The sequence below is a fragment of the Panthera pardus genome, unplaced genomic scaffold (genome assembly GCF_024362965.1).
Source record: "Panthera pardus isolate Hobbes unplaced genomic scaffold, ASM2436296v1 HiC_scaffold_21, whole genome shotgun sequence".
In the NCBI taxonomy this organism is placed as follows: domain Eukaryota; kingdom Metazoa; phylum Chordata; class Mammalia; order Carnivora; family Felidae; genus Panthera; species Panthera pardus.
Window position 1 is genome coordinate 28,318,630 of NW_026526777.1, and position 12,586 is coordinate 28,331,215.

Here is a 12,586-nt window from a genome sequence, read left to right on the forward strand (position 1 = left end):
TGGCCTCGTTGCTTCTTAGTGACAGAGCCAGGACTTAAATCCAGGTCTCTGGATCCTAAAGCATCGTGTCTTAGAGGCGGTGTTTAAGAGATGGAGGTTAAGAATATGGTACTTTGGAATCTGTAGGGCAGTAGAATGCCAGCTCGGTGACATTCTAGCTGTGTGATCTTGGGCAAGTTGCTTAACTTCTCTGGACTCTAGTTGCCCCATCTATACAATGAGAATGATAGAAGCTACTTTATAGGGATTTCAGGATTATATGAGATATGAATGTGCTCAGCATTTTGAAGTGTGATAAGTGGGAGCCGCCCCTCCCTTCCCACATCACCCTGAGCCCAGCTGCCTTTCCATGCACACAGGCACGCCCCTACCCCCAGAGACGTCTGTCCACCTCTGACTTCTCCACCTCTTCCCCCTCCGAAGCAGGCAGCCAATGTGTTTTAGATTGGCTGGCTTGCGCTGAGAGGGTTGTGGTGGTTCTAACTTGGGTTTCAGTTTGGAGTCTGGCACTGCTCTTGATTAATTTCCCCAGCTCGGCACAGTGTTGGCCAGTTTCATGTGGCTGTCCTTTGCAATTATGCATTTCTCCCCGTAGGGTGTCCAAGATTGGGCTGTTTTCCTGTTTTCTCCCCTTTATTCCTGCCACTGTGCTTTTCTGATTCTTCTCCAGGGACCCGCCAGCCTGCACTTCCTGGGCCCCGCCCCAGCCCAGTCCTGAGGTCTTTCTGGGCTGTTTTTCTGCTTTTCCATGCACTCTCCCCCTTGCCCTGCCTCACCCCCACTCAGTTTCTATTTTCCCCCAGGCTCCACTGGCTTCCCGTGGTTTCTCTTGGCCTTGGCTCAAGCCTGGCGTGACACATCTGGCATTGCCATCCTCTCCCTCCCACACTGGTTGGGGAAGAAGCAAGTGTATCCAGGGAGGTGGTATTGTGGGGCTGGGTCCTACCCACCCAGGTGCCAAGCCAAACAGCCCATGCACCATGTGCAACTGCTTACCTAGGGCCCTATCCCCTAACCTAACCCCACTCCTGACTAATCCAAACCCACTTTCTACTCCCCGGTATCTGGTTCTAGCTGGTAGAAAGCGAACCACGGGACGGAACCTTCACTGTGGTTCCAGGAATGTCCACAAGAGTCTGTGCAGGGACCCTCCCTTTCGGAGGTGAGGAACAGCCCTTTCCAGGGACCTGAGCCCCTAGGTGCTCTGGGGAGGACGTACCACCTGGCATGGGCAGGGATGTGTCTCCTGTATACTACCTCCCTGATCCACTGACTTCCTACAGGAAGGAGGAAATTTCTAGTTGTTGGTATCTGTCAGGAGGGAGGGAGGACCACCCAGTGACGGCCACCAAAAGTGACTTGCTTTCCTTGCAGCCATGATGGAAAGGGCACAGCCTTTGGAGCCTAACAACCCCGAGGGATAGCCCTGCTTTTCCCACTCGCTAACTCTGACCTTGGAAGAGTCCGTGAGCCTCTATTTCTTCATCTGCCAACAGAGGTGGCCCATATTAAAGAGGAGGTTTGGTGAGAAGGAAATCGGATCACGTACATAAAACATGTCATGTAGCACTGACACATGGAGGGCCTCCCACAATTGTCATTTGTTCTCACCTTCTCCTTTCAACCTAGCCACGTGGGCTGGTTTTACTGTCTCTATCTGAGACAGAGGGGCCTGAATTAGTAGGACAGAGCCTCATTTAGAGGTCCCCAGCTTCCAACAGCTCAGGATATAACCCCTACCAATAGAACCTTCGAGTTGGGTTATGCACTCTCCCTCTTCTCCCCAGCGTGCACACACACACACACACACTGATGTCGTACATGTAGAGATGTAGAGTGACCCCTTTCCAGTTTGTCTGAGTTGCTTACTCACCTTATTCACAGGTACCTCAAATTCAATAGGTCCACAAGGACCTCGGTGTCTCCCCTTTCCCTGTGCCCCTCCCCAGAGCGCTCATCCTCTGGGGTTCACGACTCACTCATATTCTTACTGTGCTCTTACTATGTGCCAGGCTCTCAGCGACCAGCCTGTCTGGCCACCCAGATGTGAAAGCCAGAGACACGGCTATCAAATGGATTCCTCCTCTCCTCCAACCCCCACTTCACATCTAGTCCATACTACTAGCAATAATAACTGTAGTAGTAGCAACAAAGGATACTGGTTGGTTTTTTTTAAATGTATATTAACTCATTTCCTCCTGGCCTATCGAGGTACAGAGACGCCACCTCCAATTTACTAACAAAGAAATGAGAACACAGAAGTTAACCCGCCCAAGGTCCTACAGGTGGTGAGCGAAGGAGCCGGCCCAGAACATCTGACTCTAGAGTCCATCAACGTCTTTTACCCCCACTACCCCTGCCTTTCTTCAGCTGCTATCGGGCACCCTTGGCTTACCAGCCCCTTCACTGGCTCCACACCTCCAGGCTGTCCTCCGTAACTGCTGCCAAAGTAATCTTTCGACGATGCAGACTCTATCGCCTTGCTCTCCTGCTAGAAATTCTTCTGTGGCTCACCAGTGGCCAAATCCTTCACAAGGTTCATGGCTACTGGTGAGGCATTACCTCTTGCTCATTCCAGATCTCTCTCCACCACTGCCCTCCCCCACCCCCGGCCTCCCAACACACACACAGTGCAGCCAAACTCACTGCCTTGTAGGGTCTCTAGAATTTACTTGGTTCCTTATCTTCGTGTCCTTGCATGTGCTGTTCTCTCTGCCTGGAATGTCCCTTCCTGACTCTTCAGCTGGTTGATGCTTACTAATCCTTCAAGAGGCAAGTCAGGTTGCAAAGCCTCGAAAATGTGTATAAAATGAATGGATCACTGGCTAGGTAAATGAATGAGAGCATAACAGCATCACCACACATTGCAGCTGTGTGGAGGCTTCTGTTTACAAATCCCTCTCATATTAGTTTACTACATATTAGATCGTCCTGACAACTCCATGAGATAGGCAGGGAAGGTAATTATCCCTAACTTGAAGGTGGAAAAACTGAGGCACAGAGAGGGTAAGTGACACAATAGTGAGGATCAGAGCCAGGACTTGAAGCCAAGTTCTCTGCCTCACAGGCCAGTGCTCTCTCACAGGGTGGATTGCAAGGGGCAAAAATCTATTCATGTGCCTTTAAACTGTGGGAGGAGGGGACTGGGCCTCTGTCCCCTGCCCTGACCCACCCAGACAATGGGGAGTGACAGCGCTGCAGGTGGAAGTCATTTACCTAGCTCCCCCAGCCACCGGGTCTGCCCATTTCTCAGAAAGTGCAGAAGAAACTGCCTTATAGCCCCAAAGCATCATGCCTAAGTCTGAAAGATGAGACCTTTGGGATGTGATTCACAATTAAACAAACAAACCAACAAAACTTAACCTTAAAATAAGTGTGAAGTCCAGCAAAAGTCTAATGTTTTTCCCTATAAATACCTCTTTGATGCTTTGGATGAAATGTCAGAATCTGCACACAGGCATCCCTCCATTTTTGGCTGCCCCTGCCTTGCTGGTGCCCTAAGTAAATGTTTAGTCTGCCCTCGGGTGTGGAGACCAAGCACAGGTTTTGCTGGCCTTTGATCTTCTGATGCTGGGCTGCCTGGCCCTGTTCAGGGGTGACCTAGATGGAGGGAGAAAAGGTGCCTGGGGCCAGGGGCCCAGCACTTATTGGGATGGAAGGTGGGAAGGTGAGAGAATGAGGGGAGGCAGGGGCGGGCCCATCAGGCAGCTGGGGGCACTGGGGTGCAGACACAGAAGCAGGAGGGTAGGGAATGTCCAGGGTAGGGGGAGGGGAGGGAAACCCTGACTCTGGGTGGGGTGTGGCACAGAGGGTTGGCCAGGGCCCCCACGGCTGGGCCCCTCTGTCTGTGGTGTAAGGGGGCCTGAATATGGGTTATGGGAAGGAAAGCCACCTTTCCCACCTCCTTTGTCCTTCCACCTGAGGACAATCAAGACAGTTTAGAGTTGTCTGACTCCTACACCCACGGACTGGGCAGGGACCACGACAGAACCCACAGGCCAAGGATGCCAGAGGCCTTCGTCCTGACAGTGCAGGTTCACTGTGCCTCAGTTTCCCTCATGGCTAAATGTTAGGCCCACTCCTGTCTCTCAATTATGATTTCTCCCCAAACATCTGTTTACTCTCCCATCAGATGTAGGATGTACTTGAAAATACAGTTGGCTCAGCACGCACGTATTAGGCACCGGCTATGACCCAGGCCCTGCGACGTGCACTGTGTGAATACAAGGCAGCACCTGGCCCAGAGGATCACAGCTGGCGGGCTTAAATCGCTAGATAGCACCTGTTTCTGCTTCCGCCCTTGGACTCAGTCTTGCCTCCATGATGCCCCTACTGGGTGAGAAAGGAACTGCAGGGCTCCTTGAAGAGATGGCTCTGTCCTGGGTGGCCAGCGAGACTCTCAATGCAGTCCCACCCCCAAGTAGGGGAAATGGGTGTCTGAGCCCAGCCCTGCCCCCGAGCCCTGGGGGCTAGAGCAGTTTAGGTGGGGTGGGGGGAGAGAGCTCCTTCCTGACACTTCTTTGAGGCGGCAATCTCCAACCTCCGCCCCGGGGCTCCATGGCAGAAAGCCAGACACCCCAGGACCGCTGTCCCGGTGGCCCCACCTAGGGAGGCCCCATTCCCACAGTCCTCCGGTGGGGGCCTAGAGCCCTCCTTCCCGAATGCAAGAGTACACATACACACGCTGTCGACAACAAAACCCCCGAAAAAATCCAAAGCCTGGAGCAGCTTTCTGTCTGGAACATGGGATGAGAACGGGGGGGGGGGGGCACAGAAAGGAGGGGAAGACGAGGCAGGGGGCCTGGGACTGTGAGTCAGGCCCCAGGAAGCTGGCGCCCCAGCCCAGCCCTCCAGTGACTCACAGAGACTGCAGGCTCCGCAGCTCCCACAGCGCCTCTGCGGGGATTCCTCCCAGCTGGTTGTTCTGCAGCATCCTGTAAGGGGAGGAAAGGGCTTGGAGGACCCACACAGCGTGCGCGGAGCTGGGGGATCCTCCCTGCACCCCTGACCCGTGCCACACCCCTCCCTCCTGCCCCAGCTGCCGTGCCCCAGAGTGCCCTGTGCCCTGCCCCGTTAGTCGGGTGTCAGAGGCTGCTGAGGCACTGCGGGCCATGCAGGGGGCTGGGAGGGTGTCTCAGGAGGGCTTCTGGGATGAGGCAGGGCTGAAGAGGACCTTGGAGAAGAAGCAGAGAAGACAGTTGGGGAAGCAGTGAGAGGCGGACGTCAGCACACTTGCAATTCTGTCACGATTTGGTCAGGAAGGATACTGGGAGATGTCCGCTTTCTCCCCAGGCATGTTTCCCTGTCTATGCACCTGGAAAACTGAAGATGTCTTTGGGGAAGGGGAGGATATGGATGAAGGCAAGACTCCCCCCCCCCCAGGGTGGCAGGGGCCCAGGCAAATATATTTTTGTGGAATCCGTGTCTACAGAAACAATTTGAGGCGCTCCGGATCAGCATGTCAGCGGCAGGCTGCTCTTCTGGAACTGGTCTGGCCGCAGGTCCCCAGGACGACCCCATAGTTAAGAGTCCTGGAGCTCTTCTGGGCACCTGGGAAACCTCATGCACAGGGCAGAGGGTCAGGGAGCACGCAGAGGGGAGAAACGGAGGCCTGGGTTGTCCCTCTGGGTGGCACTGTTGACCCCAGCATTCCCCAGGCATCATAGCTGGCCTTCAAAGGTTTGAGCAAGGCACAGGGAATCTAAGACAGGGGGAGCTGAGCAAGGATCCTGCTTGCCTATATCTAAGGGAGGGGAAAAAAGCCCCTGGCAGTTGCCATCTGAACGCTCTTTACCTGTAGGCCTGGAGAGCTGGGCCCCAGAAATGAGGACGAGGGGGGCACATAGGGTGCAGGCGCTCTGGAGTCCAGGAAATAGGGGGGAATAAGGAAGGAAGCTACCGAGTGCCCCAGGCAGAGTGAGTGGGCCCTCCCCCAACCTGGGCTGTCCTCACAGCACCTTGCCCTGTGCCACCCGGGCCAGGCATGGCCCCAGAGACTAGGGCCGGGTGCCTCGGGAACCTGGAGCGAATGAGCATTCAGTGAGTCCTACTGCGTGCCAGTTATGTCACCCATCCTCCCATTTAGGCGACTTGTCAACCCATCTTTCAGAGAGGAAGGCTCAGAGGAGAGAGGCATCTTGCTCAGGATCGCTCAGGTACGATCACCGCGCTTCCGGAAAAGTAGCTCATTTCCTAAGCTTTAAGCCGAAAAACCGTAACAGCTAATGTGCCTGGTCGTAGAGCTTTGTATGTATTGACTCAAACTTATCCCACAGGGTTTGGTCCCAGAGTCCAAGCCCCTAACCGTTATACACATGGCCTCTATCATGACGGCAGGGGACAGCAACAGCCAGAAAATACCGAGTGGTAAGATGATGCGCCTAAGTAGTTATCGATGCCTCCTCTGTGACTGTCCTGGTCAGAGCCACACCTGTTATCTCTCCTGAACTCCTTTTCTAGATACAGAAGAATCCCACACATGCACCAAACCACAGCACCACAAGAACAATAGACCGTTGCCCTCGCTGTGGGCACGGCCTGGAGCCTGAGAAGAGCCCCTGAGGCAGGCAAAGCCGAGGAAGGGGGAAGAAGAGAAGAGACAGACCCTGAGCACGGAGAACCGGGGGCTTGGGAGTGGGGTCCTCCCTGCCCCGAGGCTGGGTGAGTGTGGCTTGAAGAGAGGGCCAAGCAGGGCCCCTTCCTGTTCATACCCCGTGCTCCTGAAGGTCTCTTCGCCTCCACTGGCCCCTCCAACCAGATTCCACACAGCACAAGGTGGGACCTTTCCAATTACAGTGTTGCCTCAAAGATAGAACTTAAACCTGTGCCTCCCGGGCTTCCTTACAGTATAACAGTCACACTGCAGGCTTTGAAGTCCCACAGCCCTGGATTTGTGTCCTCAACGCTGCCTCTCTCCAGCTGTGTGATAGCTGCAAGCTACTACTTAAACTCTGCGGGCCTTAGTTTCCTCCTCTGTTAATTGGGGATAATGCTAATGACCGTGGGCACCGATTAAACGGATTAAACCAAATAACCCCTGTAGAGCACTTATTTCACACAAAGGAAGAGCTCAGTCACGTGTCAGCTGTTATTACTTTGATCAAATAGTTTTATCACGTACTAGATGACGTGAGTAGGTCACTTGCCCTCTCTGGGCCTCAATTTCCTCACCTTTCAAAGGAAGAGGCTACCAGACCGATGCAGAAAACCTCACTCAGTTACAATATTCAGTGCCCTAGGACATTTCCTGCCCTCTGCCCTGCTTAGTACTTCTTCCAGACATGTTGACCTCTGGCATCGCAAGAGTGGAAACTTAAAAAAATAAATAAGTAGGGGCGCCTGGGTGGCGCAGTCGGTTAAGCGTCCGACTTCAGCCAGGTCACGATCTCGCGGTCCGGGAGTTCGAGCCCCGCGTCGGGCTCTGGGCTGATGGCTCGGAGCCTGGAGCCTGTTTCCGATTCTGTGTCTCCCTCTCTCTCTGCCCCTCCCCCGTTCATGCTCTGTCTCTCTCTGTCCCAAAAATAAATAAAAAACGTTGAAAAAAATTTAAAAAAAAAAAAAAAATAAATAAATAAAATAAGGAGTGGAAACTTCACTTGACTTGCCCTGATTCTCACCCAGAGGCCTCAGGATGCCTGGAGCAAGGATACAAGAGACATGATGGTTGGGCAAACAGGAAGGGACGCCCACCCCCTCCAGGGGCCCCAGAGGCTGCATCTAGCCCCTCTGCAGGCAGAACCGGGCCTCCCCTGAGCTTGGCAATGCATCTCTACCCCCATCACCCCCTCAGATCCCCCTGCCCTTTCCTCTGTCAAATCCCAGATCCAGAAAGATCTTGAAGTTCCCCGAATTGTACCTCCCTCCCAACCCAGATGCTGTAGCATCTTCACAGGGCACTTAATCACCCTTCCAAGTGCCAGGGAAATCGGTGCCTCTCCAGACGATTCATCCCATGCCAGGCAGTCTGGTCTGTGTGTCAAGAAAGTCTTCGCTTTCATGGAACCAAAACCCACTAAGCTGAAGGTCGCCATGGCGGCTGGCGGTTCTGCCGCTCTCTCCCTTGCTGTCCCTGGCCTCATTTCCCAGCCATCACCCCTCTACTGAACCACAAGTGGATTGTCAAAGCTGGAAGTACCTTTAGAAGGGAAGAGCCCTTTTGCTTTCCAAATGACGAGGCAGGGGCTATTTAGATGCGATGTTTACAGAAAATGGATTGTTCATAAAAACCAAATTCACACGGGCAAAAAAAAAAGAAAAAAAAAGTGACCTGCCCTCAGTTACAAAGCAAACTCATGGCAGCATCAGGCGTAGGGCCCATGTTCCATCTCCTAGGCCACTGCTTTCGGGAGCACATTTCCCTGCTTCTCTCACTGGCCCTCGTTCTGTCTGGTGAGCCAGAGTCTGTCTAACGCACTGCGTCTCAACCCTGGTTGTGCATTAGAACCACCTGGGAAGCTTTTCCTAAATCCCAGTGTCCAGACCACAGTGCAGCCCGATTACTCTCCGGGGCCGAATCTCTGGGTGAGGGGACATTAGGCATAAGTTTTGCAAGGGCGCCTCTAATGAACAATCATTAGTCTAGGGGAAGTCTACCCCTTAGACTGCTCCCTGGGTCACCTGGGAAGCACCACTGGGAAACACCTGTCTGGCCTGAGAGGCATTTGGGGACAGGAACCATGAGTGTGAAGAGCTAGAAGGTTCCAGAGAGGCGATCCACCAGTGGGTTGACAAAGGTCCTTCCTTTGGTTCTGTGGAGGGGCCTTGGGGTCACTGGAGTGGGCAGGCAAGCTAGAGCCTGGGCTCTACTCACCCCCCCTCATCCAGTTTATATCCTCCCTCCCCTTTCTTATTTTTCAGGACTTCCACACAAGGTGTTTGTGTTTTAAGTTTCTGCAGGTAAACATGTTGGAAAATGTATTCCAGCATCTGCTTTTTAAAGGTAAGAAAACTGATGCCCAGGGAGAGGAAGTCTGAGTGTCCTCCATGGCACCCGTTCTGGAATCTGCTGCTCACGAGACCCACTTCCAGACATCCAGTCTTTTGACAGGACAAGGGCAGTAGGCCCCACCTGCTGGAGAAGAAAGGCTCAGAGGGTCTCCCTGGGTTCCTGGAGCCTCCAGCAGCCTTCTCCCGTGAGCCAAGGGGAAGGGTCCCCCAAAACAACTCACAGGTCTCTCCTCCCTAGGTCCGTTCGTTCATTTCATCAACACCAGTGGAGCCCCAATTCTGGGCCAGGCATGGCTGCTGTCCAGCCAGGAGAGTAAGCACAGTCAGCGTCAACTAAGACCGCTCACTACAGCATGGTGAGGGCAACACGAGAGGCCCTCAGGGGCGGGGCCTGAGAGGTACTCACTCCTCCCCAGCCCTCTGTGGCCTCAGGCCAGGGCTTCCGTTGGGATTGAGCCCGAGCTCCTGGAGGCAGCCCGATGCCCTTTTCCAGCCTCAATCTTTAACAACATGGCATGAGCCAAGAACCCCAAGCCACAGCCTCCCAGAGATTTGGGGGCTCAAACCAGGAGTAGAGAGTCTGGGGAAAATCTCTCGCCCAGCCTCTTGAGGGCATAGAGCGGAGGCAAGTCCTTGAACTGTCAAACCCCTCTGTTTCCCAGGTCTGGGTCTGTTGAGAAGCAACCGAGGCCCAACGGGAGTCTTTCTGGATGGCCCAGACCAGCCTAACATAGACAGGGGTGCAGGCCTCAGCAGCAAAGACACCAAGGTTCAAGCCTCACGCAGCTCTCTGGGAGGGGGGCAGCTGTGGGGGAAGAAACTTGTGAGGGAAGAGGCAGCTGGGGCACACACACACATAGACTCTCTCTCTCTCTCTCTCTCTCTCTCTCCTTTCCTCTCCCCCTCCCTCTTTCCTCTCTCTACCCCCCTCCCTCTCTCCCTCTCTTCTTCCCTCTTTCTCTCTCCCACCCTCTCTCTCTCTTCTCTCTCTCCCTCCCTCCTGCCCTCACTCTTTCTCTCTCTCTCTCCCTTCCTCCCTCTCTATCTCCCTCTTTCTCTCCCTTTCTTCCTCTCTCCCCCTTCCTCTCTCCCTTCTCTCTCTCTCTCTTTCTGCCCCTTCTGCTTCCTCTGTATGAGGCAGGAGCCATTTAGGGCATGACAGCCTCCTAGGGGCCAGCTCCATACCCTGAGACTGTGGGTCAGGATACAGGAGCTCTGGCCTCAGCTGTGCCCTTACCCTGACAGGGCACACAGGGCAGGTGCCCTCAGGGGGGCAGTCGCTTTCCCACACACCTGCAGCAACAAAAACTGTGCTCCCCTCAGGACAGCTCAGATGCAGGAGCAGGGTCTGGGCCTTCATAACTCTACAGGACACACATGCCCCCATACAGTCTTTTTATTATTTTTTTTTTTAATGTTTTTATTTATTTTTGAGACAGAGAGAGCATGAGCAGGGGAGGGGCAGAGAGAGAGGGAGACACAGAATCCGAAGCAGGCTCCAGGCTCTGAGTTGTCAGCACGGAGCCCGACGCGGGGCCCGAACTCACCGACCGTGAGATCGTGACCCGAGCTGAAGTCGGACGCTCAACCGACTGAGCCACCCAGGTGCCCCTGCCCACGTATAGTCTTGAGAAAAGGATTGAGGCTGGAAATTCCCGCAGCGCTGGTTCTCTCAGTGCCAGCCTGGTGACCAGAGCCTGTGGGGTTGAAGAGTTGGAAAGCCAGCAGAGGAAGGAGAAGATCCAAGAGTAATACCTCCAGGTCAGGCGTGGGGCTGCGGTGGGAAGGACAGAGGGAGGCATCTGCCAGAGTCACTTAAGAGAAGACCAGAGAGGGAGCCCCCCTTCCCTTTTTCGTCCTTTGCTTTTGAGAACAAGGAGGCAGAGTGTCCCGCAGGGAGAGTCAGTCCTCAGAGAAAGGAAGACGCAGTTCGGGTAAGAGTCCCAGACCCAGAGAAGACAGGGCAGCAGCTAAAGTGACAGTCTCCTGGGACAAAAAGGGATTATTCTGCTGATGGTGGGCTTTACGGCTCTAGTTTTCTTACGGGTCTGGAAATGGAAGGACACTGCAGCAAAAGAAACAACAGGAGACATCAGAAAGTACTTCCTGCCCAGATGCACGAAGAATCCCCTGCTGTGAAGCACTCGGGTCAGAGAATAAGCTCCCAAGACCACCCAACTCATCTCTAAAGTAGAGAACTCTGCAGTCAAAGTCCTGACACAAAAGTTTGGGGGGACCAGGTGGGTCTTCAAGGAGGAGGCAACGTGGGGGTCAATGGCAGAGCGGGGTGTGGGAGGTCTGGCTTTCCTGGGCTCCAACCAGCAGCCTCTCCTGGCCGCCCAGCTCACTGAGCCAAGGGCGCCAGTTTGCAGAAAGGGGGCGGGAGTCTTGCGGTTTCTCCAAGGCTTTGATTTATTGCCTAATGCAGGCAAAGAAGAAAGAGGAGGCTCATCTCTAAGCCGGAGACTTAGGAACGGGACAGGAGTCTCACATCTTCTGAAGGCCCAGCAAACAGAGCCCGCTCTCTAATCCTGGCTGCAGGTCTGAGCCTGCCACTGGGCACAGACACGCCACCAAGCAGGCTGCTTGCGCTGTGCGTCTGGTTCAGGATGCCTCCCCATACCCCCCGGGCAGCAATGTTGATGGGGATCAAGACAGACTGAGAGGAGGAGCAGGAAGAAGGAGAAGTGAGGGGCGGGGCACAGAGAGGCGGAGGGAGGGAGAGCAAGGTCTGAGACAGAGAAGAGGAAGGCCGCAGTGACAAGGAGACTGAGGCTGGGGAGAGACGCTGGAGGACCCAAGGGCATCGCAGAGGGTGAGGGAAGGACAAGCCTGGAGTCAGAGACTCAGAGGCGGATCCAGAGAGAGGCTAAAGGCCAGAGGTGTCAGAGACCAACAACATGAAAAAGAAGAAAGTGCTTAGGGGCGCCTGGGTGGCTCAGTTGGTTAAGCCTCTGACTTCAGCTCAGGTCGTGATCTTGCAGTTTGTGAGTTTGAGCCCCGGGTCAGGCTCTGTGCTGACAGCTCGGAGCCTGGAGCCTGCTTCAGATTCTGTGTCTCCCTCTCTCTCTGCTCCTCCCCACTTGTGCTCTGTCTCTCTCAAAAATAACAAATAAGCATTAAAAAAAAAATTAAAAAAAAAAAGAAGAAAGTGCTTAGCCATGGACCATGGACTGTTAGTTGATCATCGAAAAGCCTGAAGCCATAGGCCAAGGGGCGGGGCCATTACTAGCCCATAAACAACAAATTAGAAAAGATATTCTTTTCTAGATGGATATGGCCCCAACCCAGGCACAGGACGTATTTAAGCCCCCTTCTTACCCATTCAGCCAGATGCTCTTGTGCAGGCAACAGCCTGCTCAACCGTACAAAGAAGATCCGTAGGTCAAGTGAGGGCCGAGGGAGTAGCAGCACTGGGGAATGGCTCACCAGTATGGGAAAGCTCCAAGTGCTCATTCTACTACTCCAGGATCAACCTTCCAGATCCTCAACAGCCCCTGTGGTGATGTGCCTCCCCAGGAACCTCTCCTACCCACATCAGACTCTGTGCACCCACTTCCCTCTACGTCCTCTCAGCCTCACTCATCGTACGAACATGAAGGGGGCCTTGTGGAAGACAGTCTTGGCTGGGACAAAGTGA

General features: G+C 54.1%; 1 protein-coding gene across 4 annotated transcripts in view; it reads right to left on the reverse strand.

Annotated features, from left to right (window-relative positions):
• The window catches only part of LGR6 (leucine rich repeat containing G protein-coupled receptor 6), a 118,981-nt gene that overhangs the window by 74,399 nt on the left and 31,996 nt on the right, over positions 1-12,586 (reverse strand). For 3 of the 4 annotated variants that reach the window (XM_019431590.2, XM_053909056.1, XM_053909057.1), the window contains exon 4: positions 4,863-4,934. The exons of the other annotated variant lie outside the window; for it this stretch is intronic. In XM_019431590.2, the coding sequence (XP_019287135.2) occupies positions 4,863-4,934 (72 nt within the window). The remainder of the gene's footprint in view (positions 1-4,862; positions 4,935-12,586) is intronic. 4 annotated transcript variants of the gene reach the window in all.